The sequence below is a fragment of the Ylistrum balloti genome, unplaced genomic scaffold, assembly GCF_031769215.1.
Source record: "Ylistrum balloti isolate Yb309-2 unplaced genomic scaffold, AGI_CSIRO_Ybal_v1 Utg370138, whole genome shotgun sequence".
Lineage (NCBI taxonomy): Eukaryota > Metazoa > Mollusca > Bivalvia > Pectinida > Pectinidae > Ylistrum > Ylistrum balloti.
The window spans coordinates 755,409-779,888 of NW_026782146.1; the positions used below are offsets into that span (position 1 = coordinate 755,409).

Genomic DNA, 24,480 nt, shown 5'->3' on the forward strand with positions numbered 1-24,480 from the left:
ATACAATCGGGGAATGATCCCTACAGAATTCTGACATCAATAGCAAATACAAACTTTAACTGTCAAAATCCAATATGGCTGCCTGGCAGCCATATTTTCATTACTTTCCATCCCAGGATAAACAAAGCACAGTTAAGTGCTAGTGAAAATGACATTGGAGAATGAGCTGTCAGTGCTTCTGAAGATATTGTTTTGACAAACTTAAAAGTTTCAAAAACCAAGATGGCTGCCTGTTGGCAATTTCCTTTTTCCAATTAGTTTTGAAATTGATCTTACATAGTTCAGTACCACATTAAACATACTTACTTACTGTCAATAAACAACATATATTCAGTACTAATCAAGAAATAGCAATAAAAAAATACTGTCAAATTTCAATATGGCCGCCTGTCAGTCATTTTTTTTAAATGTCCAAAAAAATTGAACAGCACAAAAATAGTCAAAAGGGGAGTTACAAATGAACTTTGTGAAATTCCATTAAGTATTTCCAATCAAACAGCAATAACAAACTTTCAAAATCCAATATGACCGCCTGTCCATAACAAATGTACTGAAAATGAGAATGATTGACAATGGACAACAGACAAAGACAAATATGAAGAGTCCACTATCATCAGATGGTGGGCAAAAAACCAGACAACCACAGATTAACCATACACATTTTATTTCAATTCAAACGTTACATCAACGTTGGTGCCGTGATAAATTCTTCACACACACAAATCTTATGATAACAAAATGCTTCCTCATTTCACATAGTATTTATTTTATCCTTTGTGATAGGTGGCCAAGCTGGGAGACCTACCCAATGTGTTTTGTGTAATGTATCTAGACAGCTGAGGTACTTGTATGGCGTTGGTTTTCCCCTCGTACCTTAAAAATCTGTCCTTGTTGGGGAGCATACTGCATGGATCATCCATTAACACAATGTAATGGCGTATACAGGAGATTATTTCCTGTCAAACAGCTAAAAAATATGTTAAAGTTTATTTACACTTGGAAACACAGATCAGTATTTGCTGGCTGCAGCCTCTATTGAGGCAGACACACACTTTGCCATGGTTGGTGAGGCGCGACTGATAGAGTTCGTCATGTAGAAATCACTGAGAATACTTATATCTGCGGTGAGAGGGGCACTGTCCAGCTGTCCTTTTGCCAGCTGAAAGAAAAATAAACTCACTTAAAATCTTCAAAATTATGAATTATGAGACAAATCTCATAATAATAAAGCAGCACTGTCCTCTACCTTCATCACCACATAACTGACACCTGAGTGAGCTAATAAGCCTATTTGTAAACACTATGTGATATTCTACACACCTGAGTGAGCTAATTCGCCTGTTTTTAAACACTATGTGATATTCTACACACCTGAGTGAGCTAATTAGCCTGTTTTTAAACACTGTGATATTCTACACACCTGAATGAGCTAATTAGCCTGTTTTTTAACACTATGTGATATTCTACACACCTGAGTGAGCTAATTAGCCTATTTTTAAACATTATGTGATATTCTACACACCTGAGTGAGCTAATTAGCCTGTGTTTAAACAATATGTGATATTCTACACACCTGAGTGGGCTAATTAGCCTATTTGTAAACATTATGTGATATTCTACACACCTGAGTGAGCTAATTAGCCTATTTGTAAACATTATGTGATAATCTACACACCTGAGTGAGCTAATTAGCCTATTTGTAAACACTATGTGATATTCTACACACCTGAGTGAGCTAATTAGCCTATTTGTAAACATTATGTGATATTCTACACACCTGAGTGAGCTAATTAGCCTATTTGTAAACACTATGTGATATTCTACACACCTGAGTGAGCTAATTAACCTATTTGTAAACACTATGTGATATTCTACACACCTGAGTGAGCTAATTAGCCTATTTGTAAACACTATGTGATATTCTACACACCTGAGTGAGCTAATTAGCCTATTTGTAAACACTATGTGATATTCTACACACCTGAGTGAGCTAATTAGCCTGTTTTTAAACACTATGTGATATTCTACACACCTGAGTGAGCTAATTAGCCTATTTTTAAACACTATGTGATAATCTACACACCTGAGTAAGCTAATTAGCCTGTTTTTAAACACTTTGTGATATTCTACACACCTGAGTGAGCTAATTAGCCTGTTTTTTAACACTTTGTGATATTCTACACACCTGAGTGAGCTAATTAGCCTGTTTTTTAACACTATGTGATATTCTACACACCTGAGTGAGCTAATTAGCCTATTTTTAAACATTATGTGATATTCTACACACCTGAGTGAGCTAATTAGCCTGTGTTTAAACAATATCTGATATTCTACACACCTGAGTGGGCTAATTAGCCTATTTGTAAACATTATGTGATATTCTACACACCTGAGTGAGCTAATTAGCCTATTTGTAAACATTATGTGATAATCTACACACCTGAGTGAGCTAATTAGCCTATTTGTAAACACTATGTGATATTCTACACACCTGAGTGAGCTAATTAGCCTATTTGTAAACATTATGTGATATTCTACACACCTGAGTGAGCTAATTAGCCTATTTGTAAACACTATGTGATATTCTACACACCTGAGTGAGCTAATTAACCTATTTGTAAACACTATGTGATATTCTACACACCTGAGTGAGCTAATTAGCCTATTTGTAAACACTATGTGATATTCTACACACCTGAGTGAGCTAATTAGCCTATTTGTAAACACTATGTGATATTCTACACACCTGAGTGAGCTAATTAGCCTATTTGTAAACACTATGTGATAATCTACACACCTGAGTGAGCTAATTAGCCTATTTGTAAACACTATGTGATATTCTACACACCTGAGTGAGCTAATTAGCCTATTTGTAAACACTATGTGATATTCTACACACCTGAGTGAGCTAATTAGCCTATTTGTAAACACTATGTGATATTCTACACACCTGAGTGAGCTAATTAACCTATTTGTAAACACTATGTGATATTCTACACACCTGAGTGAGCTAATTAGCCTATTTGTAAACACTATGTGATATTCTACACACCTGAGTGAGCTAATTAGCCTATTTGTAAACACTATGTGATATTCTACACACCTGAGTGAGCTAATTAACCTATTTGTAAACACTATGTGATATTCTACACACCTGAGTGAGCTAATTAGCCTATTTGTAAACACTATGTGATATTCTACACACCTGAGTGAGCTAATTAGCCTATTTGTAAACACTATGTGATATTCTACACACCTGAGTGAGCTAATTAGCCTATTTTTAAACACTATGTGATAATCTACACACCTGAGTGAGCTAATTAGCCTGTTTTTAAACACTTTGTGATATTCTACACACCTGAGTGAGCTAATTCGCCTGTGTTTAAACACTATGTGATATTCTACACACCTGAGTGAGCTAATTAGCCTATTTGTAAACACTATGTGCTAATCTGCACACCTGAGTGAGCTAATTCGCCTGTGTTTAAACACTATGTGATATTCTACACACCTGAGTGAGCTAATTAGCCTATTTGTAAACACTATGTGATATTCTTCACACCTGAGTGAGCTAATTCGCATTTTTTTAAACACTATGTGATATTCTACACACCTGAATGAGCTAATTAGCCTATTTGTAAACACTATTTGATAAGTTACACACCTGAGTGAGCTAATTCGCCTGTTTTTAAACACTATGTGATATTCTACACACCTGAATGAGCTAATTAGCCTATTTGTAAACACTATTTGATAAGTTACACACCTGAGTGAGCTAATTCGCCTGTTTTTAAACACTTTATGATAAGTTGCACACCTGAGTGAGCTAATTCGCCTGTTTTTAAACACTATATGATAAGTTACACACCTGAGTAAGCTAATTAGCATGTTTTTAAACACTATATGATAAGTTGCACACCTGAGTGAGCTAATTAGCCTATTGTAAACACTATATGATAAGTTACACACCTGAGTGAGCTAATTCGCCTGTTTTTAAACACTTTATGATAAGTTACACACCTGAGTAAGCTAATTCGCCTGTTTTTAAACACTATATGATAAGTTACACACCTGAGTGAGCTAATTAGCCTATTGTAAACACTATTTGATAAGTTACACACCTGAGTGAGCTAATTCGCCTGTTTTTAAACACTATGTGATATTCTACACACCTGAGTGAGTTAATTAGCCTATTTGTAAACACTATGTGATATTCTACACACCTGAGTGAGCTAATAAGCCTATTTGTAAACACTATGTGATATTCTACACACCTGAGTGAGCTAATTAGCCTATTTTTAAACATTATGTGATATTCTACACACCTGAGTGAGCTAATTCGCCTGTTTTTAAACATTATGTGATATTCTACACACCTGAGTGAGCTAATTAGCCTATTTGTAAACACTATGTGATATTCTACACACCTGAATGAGCTAATTAGCCTATTTGTAAACACTATTTGATAAGTTACACACCTGAGTGAGCTAATTAGCCTGTTTTTAAACATTATGTGATATTCTACACACCTGAGTGAGCTAATTAGCCTATTTGTAAACACTATGTGATATTCTACACACCTGAATGAGCTAATTCGCCTGTTTTTAAACACTTTATGATAAGTTACACACCTGAGTAAGCTAATTAGCCTATTTGTAAATACTATGTGATAATCTGCACACCTGAGTGAGCTAATTAGCCTATTTGTAAACACTATGTGATATTCTACACACCTGAGTGAGCTAATTAGCCTATTTGTAAACACTATTTGATAAGTTACACACCTGAGTGAGCTAATTCGCCTGTTTTTAAACACTGTATGATAAGTTACACACCTAAGTGAGCTAATTCGCCTGTTTTTAAACACTTTATGATAAGTTACACACCTGAGTAAGCTAATTAGCATGTTTTTAAACACTATATGATAAGTTACTCACCTGAGTGAGCTAATTAGCCTATTTGTAAAGACTGTTTGATAAGTTACACACCTAAGTGAGCTAATTCGCCTGTTTTTAAACACTATATGATAAGTTACCCACCTGAGTAAGCTAATTCGCCTGTTTTTAAACACTATATGATAAGTTACCCACCTGAGTAAGCTAATTCGCCTGTTTTTAAACACTATATGATAAGTTACACACCTGAGTAAGCTAATTAGCCTATTTGTAAAGACTGTTTGATAAGTTACACACCTAAGTGAGCTAATTCGCCTGTTTTTAAACACTATGTGATATTCTACACACCTGAGTGAGCTAATTAGCCTATTGTAAACACTATATGATAAGTTACACACCTGAGTGAGCTAATTCGCCTGTTTTTAAACATTATGTGATATTCTACACACCTGAGTGAGCTAATTAGCCTATTTGTAAACACTATTTGATAAGTTACACACCTGAGTGAGCTAATTAGCCTATTTGTAAACACTATGTGATAATCTGCACACCTGAGTAAGCTAATTAGCCTACTTGTAAACACTATGTGATATTCTACACACCTGAGTGAGCTAATTATCCTATTTGTAAACACTATGTGATATTCTACACACCTGAGTGAGCTAATTCACCTTTTTTTAAACACTATGTGATATTCTACACACCTGAATGAGCTAATTAGCCTATTTGTAAACACTATTTGATAAGTTACACACCTGAGTGAGCTAATTCGCCTGTTTTTAAACACTGTATGATAAGTTACACACCTAAGTGAGCTAATTCGCCTGTTTTTAAACACTTTATGATAAGTTACACACCTGAGTAAGCTAATTAGCATGTTTTTAAACACTATATGATAAGTTACTCACCTGAGTGAGCTAATTAGCCTATTTGTAAAGACTGTTTGATAAGTTACACACCTAAGTGAGCTAATTCGCCTGTTTTTAAACACTATATGATAAGTTACCCACCTGAGTAAGCTAATTCGCCTGTTTTTAAACACTATATGATAAGTTACCCACCTGAGTAAGCTAATTCGCCTGTTTTTAAACACTATATGATAAGTTACACACCTGAGTAAGCTAATTCGCCTGTTTTTAAACACTATATGATAAGTTACACACCTGAGTAAGCTAATTCGCCTGTTTTTAAACACTATATGATAAGTTACACACCTGAGTAAGCTAATTAGCCTATTTGTAAAGACTGTTTGATAAGTTACACACCTAAGTGAGCTAATTCGCCTGTTTTTAAACACTATATGATAAGTTACCCACCTGAGTAAGCTACTTCGCCTGTTTTTAAACACTATATGATAAGTTACACACCTGAGTAAGCTAATTCGCCTGTTTTTAAACACTATTTGATAAGTTACACACCTGAGCAAGCTCCTGGGCCTGCTTGAAGTAGTTGGCTTCCTCAGCATCACCATATTTGATGAGATTGGGTGATATTTCAAATAAACGACCTTGTACCTCCTCCAGTTTGTCGTATGGTAATGGAGAGCCCACAATCTGTAATATCAACAAATCAATAATTCATTCTTATTTCTCTGTACACAATAAAAAGTTGGAAAGTCCAGCAAAATCATGATCAAATCAGTCTCACTGAAATTCAATAGTTTAATAAAAGTTCAATAGCTTTAGGAGTGCTTTTCTTCCTTTGACACCATCTCTTCACTTCAACAACTTTTCCTGTTATTTGATGTAGACAATGGGGCTAGTCCTATAAGCCTCATATCCATCACTTTTGTATCAGACTAGACTACAAGTAAACAGTACCACTACAGTTTAGTCTTTTCTATCTGTACCTTAGTTACAATTGGATATTGACTATTTAAACCTGTTTGCATGAGCGAAAAAAAATTGCTGAAAAATTTTGTTTTCATACCAGAGTGACCTAAACTTGAGACTGGAGACGACATTGAATTATCCTCTGACTAACCTCTGAAAGTGCTCGAATGATCTTCCAGTCATTTCTTGCCAGGCCTGGAGGAGAAACAGCCATGCGAGTCTGCTGGGATCGACCCTCTGTGTTAACATATGTGCCATCTTTCTCCGTGTAAGCTGCCCCTGGGAACACCACATCAGCCATGGAGGCACCGATATCACCATGGTGACCTGGACAAGGAAATAATATTGGAAAGCTGTGGCAGAATGTGTTCTATGGTTCTAAAATGTTTACCACTGGGCATTAATATACAAGGTTTAAATGGTGTAATAATATATAATATTATTTTAGAAGACCTTGTTCTAGCAAACAAATCGTCCAATAGGAAGGTTTGTAGCACTCTGGGCCAGAATGTTCCTCAATCAATATTCCAGGCCTGTAGGTTCTAAAGAAGAAGGATTAAATTGGTGATACAAATTCTACCTTAGTTTATGGACTATGAAGCCTTTCAATAATTTATTCCAAAAGAGAGTTTTTGATGAAAAAATGTTATGATAAAGAAACTTTCCATTTTTTCACAAAAAATGTCCTAAAATCAGCATTAGATTACTTGGACTTCAATTTCAGACCTGCAATGAAGCCTTTCTAAAATTTTATAGTTTTGGGGAGGAACAAAATAGTTTCTTAATACATTACACAAACTAGGCAGTGTACCTTGGTATATAACGAAACAGTCTTTTGGTATATCCTCTCGTGTAATAGCTCCCTCATCAGCTCCCAGTAGATAGAGCACTTTTGGAGGATTCTGGCGAATGTGTTCAACACCAGCCTTGAAACCGAGGTCAAGTGCTGCCACCTGTCCAGCAACCTGTAAAGGGAAAGAAGCACTAAAAAACCAAGTTAACTAGACAATAGAACATTTATCTGTCCCAGGTCCCAGTATATACCTGTATCTGGGCTCTGTCCTAGACTTAGGTCCCAGTTTTAAACCCCCTGTATCTGGGCTCTGTCCTAGACTTAGATCCCAGTTTAACACCTGCTGTATCTGGTCTCTGTCCTAGACTTAGGTCCCAGTTTAACACCTGCTGTATCTGGGCTCTGTCCTAGACTTAGATCCCAGTTTAACACCTGCTGTATCTGGGCTCTGTCCTAGACTTAGGTCCCAGTTTAACACCTGCTGTATCTGGGCTCTGTCCTCGGCTTAGATCCCAGTCTCACAACTTCTATATCTGGTAATTTCTAACTTAAAGATATATATAATAACTTGAAGATTGTTAATAGATTTTGACCTACAGAATATGCTAACTTCTGACAGCTGATCCCTCAGACAAGATAAAAAATAAATATCTAATTTTTCTTGAAATAATTAAAAAACAAAAAAAAACCTCCTGTACATTGGAAATGGACTGACCCTATGCAGTATGTTTAGAACCTTCCAGGAGTCCCCACAGTCGGACTTGACTCGTAGAGACTGACTGAGCTGTGATACAGCAGCATGTATGGCCCCATTGTCTGGGCGTTGTAGTGCTGTACTTCCGACTATTACCATTGGACGCTGAGCTTTGTTGAGTGTCTGAAAATGTAATTTAAACAATAATAATTATCAAATTTGTAAGATTTAGAACCAATGTTAGTAAACTCAGACAATAATGTTAAATATATGGGTTATTCTGCTCACCTCAGTTTACCTGTTTTAGAAATCTGTGTATTTATAATTGTAAAGCTGATTTATAAAACATCTATCATGTTCCATTTTACACCAGCATAGTAAAGAAATCAGAATTACATGGATTTGTGTGAAATTTTTAAAAAATACGCATATTTAAAATATTAACTATAATTAACTAATATGTAATGTTATCGTTTAAGTCAATTCAGTCAGATTTGTTAATAATATATATATAGATATATTTGAAGATGTACATTATAAATTAGTCAGAGATAGCAAGGAATTGTAAGTAACAAGACAGACCTTTAACTCACTTCTTAACTCATCTCTAACCTACCACTAAACTCGCCTCTAACCCAACACTTAACTCACATCTAACCCAACACTTAACTCACCTCTAACCCACCACTAAACTTGCCTCTAACCCACTACTTAACTCACCTTAACCCACCACTAAACTTGCCTCTAACCCACTACTTAAACTTACCTCTAGCCCATCACTTAACTCACCTCTAACCCTCACCTTAACTCACCTCTTAACTCACCTCTAACCCACCACTTATCTCACCTCTAACCCACACCTTAACTCACCTCTAACCCACACCTTAACTCACCTCTAACCAACCACTAAACTCGCCTCTAACCCACTACTTAACTCATCTCTAACTCACCACTAAACTCCCCTCTAACCCACCACTTATCTCACCTCTAACCCACCATTTAACTCACCTCTAACCCATCACTTAACTCACCTCTAACCCACACCTTCACTCACCTCTAACCCACCACTTAACTTGACGCTAACCCACCTCTTAACTCACCTCTAACCCACCACTTAACTCACCTCTAATCCACCCCTTATCTCACCATAAACCATTGCTTAACTCACCTTTAACCCTCTATTGAACACCCCTCTAACCCACCACTTAACTCACATTTACCCACAACTTAACTCACCTCTAACCCACCATTTAACTCATGTCTAACCCACCACTTAACTCACCTCTAACCCATGCCTTAACTCACTTCTTACCCATGCCTTAACTCGCCTCTAACCCACCTATTAACTCGCCTTTAACACACCACTTAACTAACCTTCAACCAATGCCTTAACTCACCTCTAACCCACCACCACCTTTAACCCTCTATTTAATTCCCCTCTAACTGACAGCTGAACTGATATACAGTTTGAAACTGCTCTAATAATGGTTTTAGGTTTGGATTGTTTAATGTTCTATAGTCATTTATTAGCAGCCTTCCTGTCCATGCAAAGTGAATGCATGTGTTGGACTCATCCTTTGTAACAGTGAGGAACTCATGCTGACTTCTGTGTTAATGTAAATACCTCATCACATCATACTGACAACAAGTAAACCCTGTCGTTAACCTCACCTCATCACATCATACTAATAACAGGTAAACCCTGTCGTTAACCTCACCTGGTCACATCATAATGATAACAAGTAAACCCTGTCGTTAACCTCACCTCATCACATCATACTAATAACAGGTAAACCCTGTTGTTAACCTCACCTGGTCACATCATACTCATAACAGGTAAACCCACTCGTTAACCTCACCTGGTCACATCATACTCATAACAGGTAAACCCTGTTGTTAACCTTACCTGGTCACATCATACTGACAACAAGTAAACCCTGTCGTTAACCTCACCTCATCACATCATACTAATAACAGGTAAACCCTGTCGTTAACCTCACCTGGTCACATCATACTCATAACAGGTAAACCCACTCGTTAACCTCACCAGGTCACATCATACTCATAACAGGTAAACCCTGTTGTTAACCTTACCTGGTCACATCATACTGACAACAAGTAAACCCTGTCGTTAACCTCACCTGGTCACATCCTACTAATAACAGGTAAACCCTGTCGTTAACCTCACCTGGTCACATCATACTAATAACAGGTAAACCCACTCGTTAACCTCACCTGGTCACATCATACTGACAACAGGTAAACCATGTTGTTAACCTCACATAACAGGTAAACCCTCTCGTTAACCTCACCTGGTCACATCATACTAATAACAGGTAAACCCTGTCATTAACCTCACCTCATCACATCATACTGACAACAGGTAAACCCTGTCGTTAACCTCACCTCATCACATCATACTGACAACAGGTAAACCCTGTCGTTAACCTCACCTGGTCACATCATACTAAAAACAGGTAAACCCTGTCCTTAACCTCACCTGGTCACATCATACTGACAACAGGTAAACCCTGTCATTAACCTCACCTGGTCACATCACACTAAAAACAGGTAAACCCTGTCGTTAACCTCACCTGGTCACTTTAATCTGACAACAGGTAAACCCTGTTGTTAACCTCACCTGGTCACATCATACTAAAAACAGGTAAACCCTGTCGTTAACCTCACCTCATCACATCATAATAGTAACAGGTAAACCTTGTCGTTAACCTCACCTCATCACATCATACTAATAACAGGTAAACCCTGTTGTTAACCTCACCTGGTCACATCATACTAATAACAGGTAAACCCTGTCCTTATCCTCACCTGGTCACATCATACTGACAACAGGTAAACCCTGTCGTTAACCTCACCTCATCACATCATACTGACAACAGGTAAACCCTGTCGTTAACCTCACCTGGTCACATCATACTAATAACAGGTAAACCCTGTCCTTAACCTCACCTGGTCACATCATACTGACAACAGGTAAACCCTGTCGTTAACCTCACCTGGTCACATCATACTAAAAACAGGTAAACCCTGTCCTTAACCTCACCTGGTCACATCATACTGACAACAGGTAAACCCTGTCGTTAACCTCACCTCATCACATCATAATAGTAACAGGTAAACCTTGTCGTTAACCTCACCTCATCACATCATACTGACAACAGGTAAACCCTGTCGTTAACCTCACCTCATCACATCATACTGACAACAGGTAAACCCTGTCGTTAACCTCACCTGGTCACATCATACTAATAACAGGTAAACCCTGTCCTTAACCTCACCTGGTCACATCATACTGACAACAGGTAAACCCTGTCATTAACCTCACCTGGTCACATCACACTAAAAACAGGTAAACCCTGTCCTTAACCTCACCTGGTCACTTTAATCTGACAACAGGTAAACCCTGTTGTTAACCTCACCTGGTCACATCATACTAAAAACAGGTAAACACTGTCGTTAACCTCACCTCATCACATCATAAAAGTAACAGGTAAACCTTGTCGTTAACCTCACCTCATCACATCATACTGACAACAGGTAAACCCTGTCGTTAACCTCACCTCATCACATCATACTGACAACAGGTAAACCCTGTCGTTAACCTCACCTGGTCACATCATACTAATAACAGGTAAACCCTGTCCTTAACCTCACCTGGTCACATCATTCTGACAACAGGTAAACCCTGTCGAAGCTCACCTTATCACATCATAAAGACAACAAGTAAACCTTGGTTAAGAAACCAAAATGCTGATACTTAGTATTAAACCACCCCAATGAAGACCTGATCTGATTGTATCTATAATGAAGATTGTTGTAATTGTTTGAGACTGATTTTTAGTTTGATAAGCCTCTCCAGATGTAGATGGATGCTTTCAGCAAGTCTTGGTAGGTATCTGGTGCACATGATGGTTCTATCATCAACTCACCTCACAGAAAGGGTGACTTCCATTAGCAATATCTTGTAGTACTTTTGTAGAATCACCAAGATGCTGAAACACATAAACAAAGCAGGTACAACAAGTAGTTCAGTAAGGAAATCAGATAAAAATAGCATGGATCAGTATACCTGACAGATAAAAACAGCATGGATCAGTATACCTGACAGATAAAAATAGCATGGATCAGTATACCTGACAGATAAAAATAGCATGGATTAGTATACCTGACAGATAAAAATAGCATGGATCAGTATACCTGACAGATAAAAATAGCATGGATCAGTATACCTGACAGATAAAAACAGCATGGATTAGTATACCTGACAGATAAAAATAGCATGGATCAGTATACCTGACAGATAAAAATAGCATGGATCAGTATACCTGACAGATAAAAATAGCATGGATCAGTATACCTGACAGATAAAAATAGCATGGACCAGTATACCTGACAGATAAAAATAGCATGGATTAGTATACCTTACAGGAAAAAATAGCAAGGATCAGTATACCTTACAGGAAAAAATAGCATGGATCAGTATACCTGACAGACAAATAGCATGGACCAGTATACCTGACAGATAAAAATAGCATGGACCAGTATACCTGACAGATAAAAATAGCACGGATCAGTATACCTTACAGGAAAAAATAGCAAGGATCAGTATACCTGACAGATAAAAATAGCATGGATCAGTATACCCGACAGGTACAAAAATAGCATGGATCAGTATACCTGACAGGTAAAAAGAGCATGGATCAGGACACCTGACAGGTACAAAAATAGCATGGATCAGTATACCTGACAGGTAAAAAGAGCATGGATCAATATACCTGACAGATAAAAATAGCATGGATCAGGACACCTTACAGGTACAAAAATAGCATGGACCAGTATACCTGACAGATACAAAAAAATAGCATGGATCAGTTTACCTGACAGTTAAAAATAGCATGGATCAGTATACCTGACAGGTAAAAATAGCATGGATCAGTATACCTGACTGGTACAAAAATAGCATGGATCAGTATACCCGACAGGTACAAAAAAATAGCATTAGATAGAACTTACTACAGAAATGATCCTTGACCTTGACTATAACAGGGTGAACAGTATAATTTTGACAGCCTGTTCCAGGCCTGGGACAAAATGTTGAAGGTCATTGCTTCTCAATGTCTCTAATTAATACCCTGAAGGATTAGTCAGAAGTACAGGAATTTATTTAAATGAGAACAATATTGAAAAAATCATTTTCTTGTCAAGTGATTAATACTTACATCATATTCATATGTAAGGTCAACCTTAGATCCAACCAGCGCAACTCTTAAATCGTTGTGAATCCAGCTGTAATACACAAGACAACAGTGTGAGAAGTAAAGTCTGAATAACCCTCCATTTTATCAGGTACATCTATGTTACTCAAATTCATAGGCAGAATTATTTTCCAGCTCATTTGTATTCCAGAAGCTGGTCTTTGTGATGTTTTTTAGTGTTTGAGACAGAGTATTATATTGTCCTGCACCTTACTGTGTATTTACCTTTTCCTCATCCTAGCATTCAATAAAGGAGCCTCAAATCTAGGGTTAGTACCGACCAGCAGGATGAGGTCTGCCTCCTCAACTCCAGCTATCTTCGTGTTCAGTAGGTAATTTGATCTTAGGTCAGTTCTGGAACAAAATGTTAAATACTATTGTATGTCACCAAGGCCACCTGAGCTATCCCTTATTTGGTATGGTATGTTATGAATTAAAAGGAACTTTTTGTCTCATCTTTTCCCATGATATTGTTTGTTCAAAATTACCAATAACATTCTAATATTAAACGATATAAAAAAGCCATTCTTATTGAAACATCCAAAATGCATATTCATAGTATTTTGGCTATGTTAACAAATATAATAATTATTATTTAATGAAAATGTCTTAAAAAAAAAGATTTGAACATCTAATAGGTTTCAAAAGTCCACCAAAATTTCATGTTTTTCTCTCCCTTCTAAAAAAGACAAGGATTCCAAATCTAATTTATTACCCTGCCCCATCCATTGGGAAGATCTCCTCGGTACACAGCCCATCACTGCCCATCCTGTTCAGGAAATCTTTGAAAGCCACAAGAGCTTCTGCATCCATGAGTCCCCCAGCAATACCAGAGATATCCTCTCCCTTGACACGTGACAACTGAGGAGAAACAGATATATAAAAACTCTAACACTCATTGGAGATGTGTAGTATACACACCCTTACATCATGTATACAAAAACAAGTCATCCTCTCTCATCAACAAGGATCACCCCACTGATTTCTCCATTAACATGTAGAATTCAATCTTGACCTCTTTACATACAAGAACATACTGAGAGTTGTTTTGAGACAAACATTCCCATACAATTAACCTAAATCAGTAGTTTGACATAATAGATAGCTGAGTAGGGTTCTGAAACGTGTTCCTTGATATGGTTGCATGAGGTGTCGTTTATCTATTGAAATGTCACAGAATCTAATTTTTTTTCCTTAAACTGAGAATGAGGCCGAATATTTCTATGAATACAAATTATTCAAACTGAGTTTGATTCTCACAACAAAGCCACTTTATCAGATGAATTCAGTACCCATGGTAACCTAGTCAAGGTTTTATCTCAATTATGTAGATATGAATGGTGTCTACAACAAAGCCATTTTATCAGATGAATTCAGTACCCATGGTAACCTAGTCAAGGTTTTATCTCAATTATGTAGATATGAATGGTGTCTACAACAAAGTCACTTTATCAGATGAATTCAGTACCCATGGTAACAAGGTTTTATCTCAATTATGTAGATATGAATGGTGTCTACAACAAAGCCATTTTATCAGATGAATTCAGTACCCATGGTAACCTAGTCAAGGTTTTATCTCAATTATGTAGATATGAATGGTGTCTACAACAAAGCCACTTTATCAGATGAATTCAGTACCCATGGTAACCTAGTCAAGGTTTTATCTCAATTATGTAGATATGAATGGTGTCTACAACAAAGCCATTTTATCAGAGGAATTCAGTACCCATGGTAACCTAGTCAAGGTTTTATCTCAATTATATAGATATGAATGGTGTCTAGCCCTTCAATTGATACTTTTATTCAAAGTGCAGACCTGAAACATTTACAAAAGCTGGAACTTACTTATCTGTTATATTATCTAAAAATTTTTATGACATCAACTTTCGCTTATTTACTAGTCATATAACATCAATCATTACTTAGGCAGAACCATTTCATTTCTTTTTTATTTTCATTTAAGTTGGAATAAACAAGTGGATCTTGCATTCTGCATGCAACCCAGTAGTTAACAGTGTGTATTACAAACCCTTTCTGCTGTAGCCATGAAGGCATTCTCCCAACTTGCAGCCACTAAGTTTCCAGTTCCATCCTTAACAAAGGGACTTGTCAACCTCTGTCGCTTTAGACCATCATAAGCAAATCTTGTCTTGTCTGAAATCCATTCTTCATTGATGTCCTACCAAAAATGATTATCATTACATGAATGAAGTGTCAAACTATACACATCTTTCAGTGAGTACATGAAAATGATTTTTCAATTCTTTGATAATTTATAATCGTACCTCATTCATGCGAGGGAGAATACGCATGACCTCGTTGGTGCGTGTGCTGATGACAATATTACTGCCAAGAGCATCCATAACGTCCACACTCTCCACTTTCCTGTAAACAAATATTGGCATTATATTCTTCCATTTGAAAATAGCTGGTTAATGCTATTTCTGCAGGTGTTACTTTTTTTATTGTCAAATTTTTTTTACCTAATAAAAATGATCATGCTTTTAACAACAAAGTATCATGATGTGCGATGTTCATATTTAAAAGTTGGTAGTCCTGCTCATAGCACACTGTAGACACCAAAGTCATAATTTTGTAGTTGTTTATTCCAGCATTCTTACTGGGCAAATACAAGGACTTTGGTCAATCAAGTTATTCAGAATAACTGGTTTTAAGGAATATGTCAGTGGTGACCAGAAGACATGATACTATATGCAAATGAACTAAAGAAACTCTGTGTCACACAAATTTAATGTTTGAATCAAAACAATTGTTTTGTGATGTTTTCTTTACCTGGTTTCCCACGGCCTCGCTGTAAAAGCATAGGGTTTAGATGTTAAAGCTCCCACAGGACACAGATCAATAACATTCCCTGATAACTCGGACTGGAACATTTTTTCTACATAGGTACCGACTTGCATGTCTCCTCCCCTACCTGTGGTACCAAGGTCGTCTACTCCAGCTACTTCACTGGCAAACCTAGAAAACAGTATAACCAATATCACTTAAGTACTGGTAATAACTATATGTCTGGTAATAAGCACATCCATAACTCTGTTTAGTAGAAGAACAATAAAATAATTGTATTGTCCTGTAATAAGCCCACCCCTGACATTGAGTTAGACTATGTATGTTGGACCTCTGTTCATTGTCCTGTAATAAGCCCACCCCTGACATTGAGTTAGACTTAGTATGTTGGACCCCTGTTCATTGTCCTGTAATAAGCCCACCCCTGACATTGAGTTAGACTTAGTATGTTGGACCCTGGACTTACTGTACAGTTGGTAATATTGGGGTGGGATTTAATTGCACTATAAATCATGGACAAAAATACCCGTGAACAGCTCTACAGTGAATGAAAATCTCAGGAAATATCATTTATGCCTGAATACATGGACATAAGTTGATTAACTGGCACGAAATTAAAAACCTGTGGACTAACCAACACGGGGACAACCACGAAATATTAGTGCTGCAAAATCAACAACAAGAAAGTGTACAGTTACTGTTCTAAAATAAGCCAGCCCCTGACATTGAGAATAAATATGGTGGACCCCTTCAGGGCTAGAAAAAAATATTTTAAGCTACTCGTATGTCGGGCAAGTGAAACTAGAAATTCACTTGCCCAAATCCAATATTCACTCACCCGAAGGAAAAAGGCAACAAAACATAATTTAAGGAACTCATCAATTTCTGTATCAAATGTTTGAACTCAACACTTGCTTTTATTGTTTTACTCATATTTAATTCACTGTTAATGCGAGCGAGAACATCGACTTTTGACAGTAACTACATACACAAAACAACCTTGTTTACAATGTTTGTGGTGACGTAATAGGTTTTTGCGTAGTCTGGATCAGTCCGAGTCTTGACACGGGGTGTAAACAAGGATGTATTTGATTGACTATCAGTGGATTTAAATTAGTTTTAAGAGTGTTTAAGTTGATAAACGTCATTTATTATGGAATATTCCATAGTCAGAACTACAAATTTCAATTGGCCGCCGGACAAGTAGCTGAAACAAATCAGCAAAGTAGCTTTGACTCGTCTAGACGAGCGAACGAGTGGATTTTTCTAACCCTGCCCTTAATACAGTATTATACAGTTAACCAGTCTACATTAAAGCTATCGATCAAAGGAAACAGTAAACATCAGTGTTGGAGACGATGGTCCAGTCTACACTTACCTGATACATCTAGTACAGTGTATACAACGTGTCATTATGGTCTTAATCAGAGGACCAACGTTCTTGTCTTCAACAGCTCTGAAAAGAAAAAAATGTTAAGAAAATGGTATCAATTTTGCAAAAAAAATATCACATGATAATAAGTAATTTTGATGTTAAGTGGACCTCTCCGTAAAGGTATCTATGGAGAACTTGAAATATCTGTAATCATAAAACTAGGTACAAACACATGTAAACAATGGTACATGTAATGTGAAATGACAGAAACTGTCAGAGGTGAAATCTGGGATTTGATAAATAATAAAGATAATCAAGTATTAGAGAAGTATTCTCTGATGTTTTCAGCTTTTCCTAGAAATTATAAATACATATCTGTAAGGTAGAAATGTTCAGAGGTGGCTAGCCTTACCTTTTACCAGTAAAATTGATGTCCGTGAATCTACTTCTGTCACTGCCAAAGTTCATGGACTGATCCTGGACAAACAAAATAATGTGTACAGGTGCTACATGCCATATTTAAAGGAGCTAATGTTGTCAGTTAAAGTCTACATCATCAACGTCAGGAAAAAAAAAAAGAAAAAAAGAAGTGAAATACAGTGTTAAAGGTCACATTCTCCGCACTGACCACAGATGGAACAGTCCTATCAACTTACCTGAAGGTCACATTCCCCACCCTGATCACAAATGGGACAGTCCTATCAACTTACCTGAAGGTCACATTCCCCGTCCTGATCACAGATGGGACAGTCCTATCAACTTACCTGAAGGTCACATTCCCCGCACTGACCACAGATGGGACAGTCCTATCAACTTACCTGGTCACATTCCCCGCCCTGATCAGATGGAACAGTCCTATCAACTTACCTGAAGGTCACATTCCCCGCACTGACCACAGATGGAACAGTCCTATCAACTTACCTGAAGGTCACATTCCCCACCCTGATCACAAATGGGACAGTCCTATCAACTTACCTGAAGGTCACATTCCCCGTCCTGATCACAGATGGGACAGTCCTATCAACTTACCTGAAGGTCACATTCCCCGCACTGACCACAGATGGGACAGTCCTATCAACTTACCTGGTCACATTCCCCGCCCTGATCAGATGGAACAGTCCTATCAACTTACCTGAAGGTCACATTCCCCGCACTGACCACAGATGGAACAGTCCTATCAACTTACCTGAAGGTCACATTCCCCGCACTGACCACAGATGGGACAGTCCTATCAACTTACCTGGTCACATTCCCCGCCCTGATCAGATGGAACAGTCCTATCAACTTACCTGAAGGTCACATTCTCCACCCTGATCACAGATGGAACAGTCCTATTAACTTACCTGAAGGTCACATTCCCCACCCTGATCACAAATGGGACAGTCCTATCAACTTACCTGAAGGTCACATTCCCCGTCCTGATCACAGATGGGACAGTCCTATCAACTTACCTGAAGGTCACATTCCCCGCACTGACCACAGATGGGACAGTCCTATCAACTTACCTGGTCACATTCCCCGCCCTGATCAGATGGAACAGTCCTATCAACTTACCTGAAGGTCACATTCCCCACCCTGATCACAGATGGAACAGTCCTATTAACTTACCTGAAGGTCACATTCCCCGCCCTGATCACAGATGGGACAGTCCTATCAACTTACCTGAAGGTCACATTCCCCGCCCTGATCAGATGGAACAGTCCTATCAACTTACCTGAAGGTCACATTCCCCACCCTAATCACAGATGGAACAGTCCTACTAACGTACCTGAAGGTCACATTCTCCACCCTGATCACAGATGGAGCAGTCCTATTAACTTACCTGAAGGTCACATTCCCCACCCTGATCACAGATGGGACAGTCCAGTGGATGATTCATCAATAGGAATTCCATCACTCCTTCCCTGTTGACATAAGAACAGAAGCTGAAGAGTTGTTATCCTCGTGGATTAATCTGATACAGATACTGGTAGGGTTCCCATCATTATAATTGTAGCCTTACTATCTCACGATTATCTCATATGTTCAAAAGCTCTTAACATAATTAATATTTACGTTCATTTAAATCTACTTAGTAAATGTTATTCTCTCATCTTGTACAACTGAAGCAATGTGTTGGGACCATTGTCTTATTAATGTTTCAGCAAAGTTATGTGGTACAACAATACAGTGGTGTCATGTGACTCAATCTGGGTACAACAATACAGTGGTGTCATGTGACTCAATCTAGGTACAACAATACAGTGGTGTCATGTGACTCAATCTGGGTACAACAATATAGTGGTGTCATGTGACACAGTCAAGGTATAACAAAAATAGGATTGTCATGTGACTCAATCTGGGTATAGCAGGGGTGTCATGTGACACAGTCAGTGTATAAGAATACAGGATTGTCATATGACGCAGTCTGGGCATGACAATATGGTGTTGTCATATGATGCAGTCTGGGCATGACAATATGGTGTTGTTATATAACGCAGTCTGGGCATGACAATATGGTATTGTCGTGTGACACAGCTTCCATATACCACTAGTTGTGTATTGATAACAATACCTGGCCTTTCGTGTGACTGGAGAATCAGTTTTTACCCTCATTCCTTTCATCACTGGCATAGCACAGGATGCAATGGGCTGTAAATACAATATCACACTATAATCCTTTAGAGTACTGACAAAGTTTAACTTCTAATCAAACTGGTGTATGACATTATACAGTATACGTCTGGTTTAGATACAAAGATGTTTCAACTTTCATAGTGGTTAAAGTGATAAGTAGTTTGTAAGTTGTTCATTTGATCTGATTTGTTTATCTTTTGATAAAGATTTATCTTTTGTTTAGCCTCTGCTTTGTTTACCTTTGGAGATTTCTCCACTTCCACTAGACACATCCTACAGTTGCCCGCTATGGACAGTCGATCATGATAACAGAACCTGGGTATCTCCACTCCTGCTTCTGCACATGCCTGAAAATAAAGCAATGTCATTAGGTATAACCAGACATGAATTCTAATTGTGTTGCGTGTTTATATACTTGACTGTGCACCAGTTTTATTTTTTATGTAGAGTATCTCTGGATCTTGGAACCTGACTATGTACACTACCTGTGTTTCTTAACTGGCTGTACAGTACTTGTGTTTCTTAACTGGCTGTATAGTACTTGTGTTTCTTAACTGACTGTGCAGTACCTGTGTTTCTTAACTGGCTGTACAGTACTTGTGTGTTTCTTAACTGGCTGTACAGTACCTGTGTTTCTTAACTGGCTATACAGTACTTGTGTTTCTTAACTGGATGTACAGTACTTGTGTTTCTTAACTGGCTGTACAGTACTTGTGTTTCTTAACTGGCTGTACAGTGACTGTGTTTCTTAACAGGCTGTACAGTACCTTTGTTACTTAACTGGCTGTACAGTACTTGTGTTTCTTAACTGGATGTACAGTACTTGTGTTTCTTAACTGGCTGTACAGTACCTGTGTTTCTTAACTGGCTGTACAGTACTTGTGTTCCTTAACTGGCTGTATAGTACTTGTGTTTCTTAACTGACTGTGCAGTACCTGTGTTTCTTAACTGGCTGTACAGTACTTGTGTGTTTCTTAACTGGCTGTACAGTACCTGTGTTTCTTAACTGGCTATACAGTACTTGTGTTTCTTAACTGGATGTACAGTACTTGTGTTTCTTAACTGGCTGTACAGTACCTGTGTTTCTTAACTGGCTGTACAGTACTTGTGTTTCTTAACTGGCTGTACAGTACTTGTGTTTCTTAACTGACTGTACAGTACCTGTGTTTCTTAACTGGATGTACAGTACTTGTGTTTCTTAACTGGCTGTACAGTACTTGTGTTTCTTAACTGGCTGTACAGTGACTGTGTTTCTTAACAGGCTGTACAGTACCTTTGTTACTTAACTGGCTGTACAGTACTTGTGTTTCTTAACTGGATGTACAGTACTTGTGTTTCTTAACTGGCTGTACAGTACCTGTGTTTCTTAACTGGCTGTACAGTACTTGTGTTCCTTAACTGGCTGTATAGTACTTGTGTTTCTTAACTGACTGTGCAGTACCTGTGTTTCTTAACTGGCTGTACAGTACTTGTGTGTTTCTTAACTGGCTGTACAGTACCTGTGTTTCTTAACTGGCTATACAGTACTTGTGTTTCTTAACTGGATGTACAGTACTTGTGTTTCTTAACTGGCTGTACAGTACCTGTGTTTCTTAACTGGCTGTACAGTACTTGTGTTTCTTAACTGGCTGTACAGTACTTGTGTTTCTTAACTGACTGTACAGTACCTGTGTTTCTTAACTGGCTGTACAGTACTTGTGTTTCTTAACTGGCTGTACAGTACCTGTGTTTCTTTACTGGCTGTACAGTACTTGTGTTTCTTAACTGGCTGTACAGTACCTGTTTTCCTTATCTTGCTGTGCACTATCTGTGTTTCTTAACTGGCTGTACAGTACTTTTGTTTCTTAACTGGATGTACAGTACTTGTGTTTCTTAACTGGCTGTACAGTACTTGTGTTTCTTAACTGGCTGTACAGTACCTGTGTTTCTTAACTGGCTGTGTACCTGTTTTCCTGTACCTGTGCGTCGGTGTTCCTGTGTTTCTATGTACGCTACCCATGTTTCTTAACAGTGTACTGTACCTGTGTTTGTTTCCTGACTGTGTACCTTGTGCCTGTATCTTTGTGTTTTAATTGACTGTGTGCCTGTATCTTTGTGTTTTAATTGACTGTGTGCCTGTATCAGTGCGTTTAAATTGAACAAGTGCCTGTATCTATACCTGTAATACTGTAGTTCCTGGTTCCACATACACTGGTTTATCATCAACAAAAAGTTCCACTTTCTCTGGAGCACTAGTGCTGCTGCAACGTACTGAAAGTATCAACAGTCTCCATCAGTCTAAGTTATGTTAAGACAAAATATGGCCTACTGATAAACACATCTGGAATAGGATTAAATTATCTTTTTTTCAGTCAAATGTTTTCAAAGTTGCCTTCATGATTTCATAACATTTCAAATTGACAAAAAAAAAGTATTTAGCCAGCTCAATCTTTAAATCATCAAATACTTATAATATATGTATCATATAAATACACTTCAACTTACCAGCAGCGATAGCTCGGCCCCCAAGGACTCGGCCCCTGGTCCAAAGCCAGAGCATTTTCCTTTTCTGAAATGCAAACATGATGAATCAAATAGTTTGGTGAAGTGAATCAAATTAATCTAATACATTACCATCCACTAATTTCAAGCTTTACTATGAAAATTATACCACTTAAAGAAATTTGGCCACAGTTTTTTCTTTGTAAATGAAAGTTTAACTACAAACTTCTATGCATTTCTGCCATTAAAAATATAGGTGCCATTCCAACATTTTTTCTTCGACTGTTTAGATGCCCAATGTTGTATGCATGGTTAACATGTTACTGACACATAAATAACTCACTTGTAACAGAATTTCTTTAATTCCTTTTTCATTTGAAATTATTCTTTCTACTTTTCAATATGATATATATTGAACAATCAACTGTTCACAATTGATTTACAATGTCCAGCTTGACCACTCAGTTTGTTCAGGTAATCCCACTCAGATATAGCGCTGATAACATAATGTGTCAATTTTTTTCCTAACTGAAACAGTTAACATCTGCCATATTGCTTCCCTAGCAAAAAACTGGGGTTTTCCTTTGTCCATCTTTTGCTTTGTGGCTGACGCTGTAACCCTTTTCTACCACAGCTTATTTACAAAGAAGACACTTTGTTAACAAGTAATATCTGTTCTGAGGATTCATTATCATATGATGCCAAATTTTACACATCAAGAATTTTTTTATCTTATGTTACTTTAAATCATCTGAATATTTTCTACCCATAACACAAAAAACTGGACATTCCCTACATATAGCATGATAAATTTGTCAATTTTAATGAAATAATTAAGAAAACATTCAGATGATAATTTAAACAAAGACAGTTTACTCTTGTAACTTCTGTGCCATTTGTACAATAATGAAGCCAAATATTTATATGACTAAAACATAATCAGTTCAGATAGATGTAAAGCTAATTTTATCTAAGAACATTTATTTTTGTAATAATATCTGTGATAACTTTTGAGAAATACCTTCGGGTATCTCAAGATCTTGTTAAGTCACGGTTCCTAATTCCTGTTGTAATTGCCATCAAAAGATGGGTAGATACAGAAAAAGAATGAAAATATATGTTTGCACTGAACTTCAAAAATATGACATCGGTATCTTCTTGTAGATAAAGAACAGACCTTTTGATCCATGAGCGATATGTTAAAATGATGATTTCTTCCGCAATTATAGTTTGAATACCGAACCAAGCACGTGTTACTTATTTCAGACATTCATTGCTTCCCGTCGACGGGACGTCGTGATCAGAATGATTCGAACTACCATTGTGCATTCTGGCATGATGGTAAAGTATAATATATATAAATGAATTAAAATATGTTTGAATGCCATAGACACTAAACCAAAACATACATGCATACATCGCACCGGCACGTTATTATCTTACACGCAGTATAAATAAATTGCTCTACTTCAATACAGTGGAGTGTGATTGAAATACCGGGGAGGGGGGGGGGGCAACAGGATAAATCAACTGCGCTGTTCCTATGTCCAGAAAAAAACCCTTGTCAGATCAAATCGTACCGCATATCAAATACAACATCGCACTGCATGGTGATTATTCTCATTGCATTTCAAATATGAATGATTTAATTATGTCAATGTGTATATTTCTTATACAACTCACCTTGGCAAACCTTCTGGGACACCAAAC

At 37.5% G+C, this 24,480-nt stretch overlaps 1 protein-coding gene across 1 annotated transcript; it reads right to left on the reverse strand.

Annotated features, from left to right (window-relative positions):
• Positions 1-647: 647 nt before the first annotated feature.
• LOC132550639 (NADH-ubiquinone oxidoreductase 75 kDa subunit, mitochondrial-like) lies at positions 648-24,478 on the reverse strand. Its single transcript, XM_060214730.1, has 20 exons — positions 24,454-24,478; positions 22,774-22,837; positions 22,448-22,539; positions 20,529-20,636; positions 20,228-20,304; positions 19,496-19,577; positions 18,086-18,150; positions 17,677-17,754; positions 16,284-16,469; positions 15,776-15,875; positions 15,520-15,669; positions 14,206-14,351; positions 13,716-13,844; positions 13,455-13,521; positions 12,165-12,227; positions 8,236-8,397; positions 7,539-7,692; positions 6,879-7,054; positions 6,314-6,448; positions 648-1,159 (listed from the first exon to the last, which is right to left on the reverse strand). Exons 2-20 carry the CDS (start codon positions 22,826-22,828, stop codon positions 1,010-1,012), a joined length of 2,175 nt encoding a protein of 724 aa, XP_060070713.1. The 5' UTR covers positions 22,829-22,837; positions 24,454-24,478; the 3' UTR covers positions 648-1,009.
• Between the last annotated feature and the right edge of the window lie 2 nt (positions 24,479-24,480).

Excerpts from the sequence above, each read along its gene's own strand:
- LOC132550639 (XM_060214730.1), bottom strand. The coding sequence starts at position 22,828 with ATGCTCTGGCTTTGGACCAGGGGCCGAGTCCTTGGGGGCCGAGCTATC. Across the intron at positions 22,540-22,773 it reads GGGCCGAGCTATCGCTGCTG|TACGTTGCAGCAGCACTAGT; the intron begins GTAAGTTGAAGT and ends TGATACTTTCAG. Across the intron at positions 14,352-15,519 it reads TCATGGCTACAGCAGAAAGG|TTGTCACGTGTCAAGGGAGA; the intron begins GTTTGTAATACA and ends GTTTCTCCTCAG.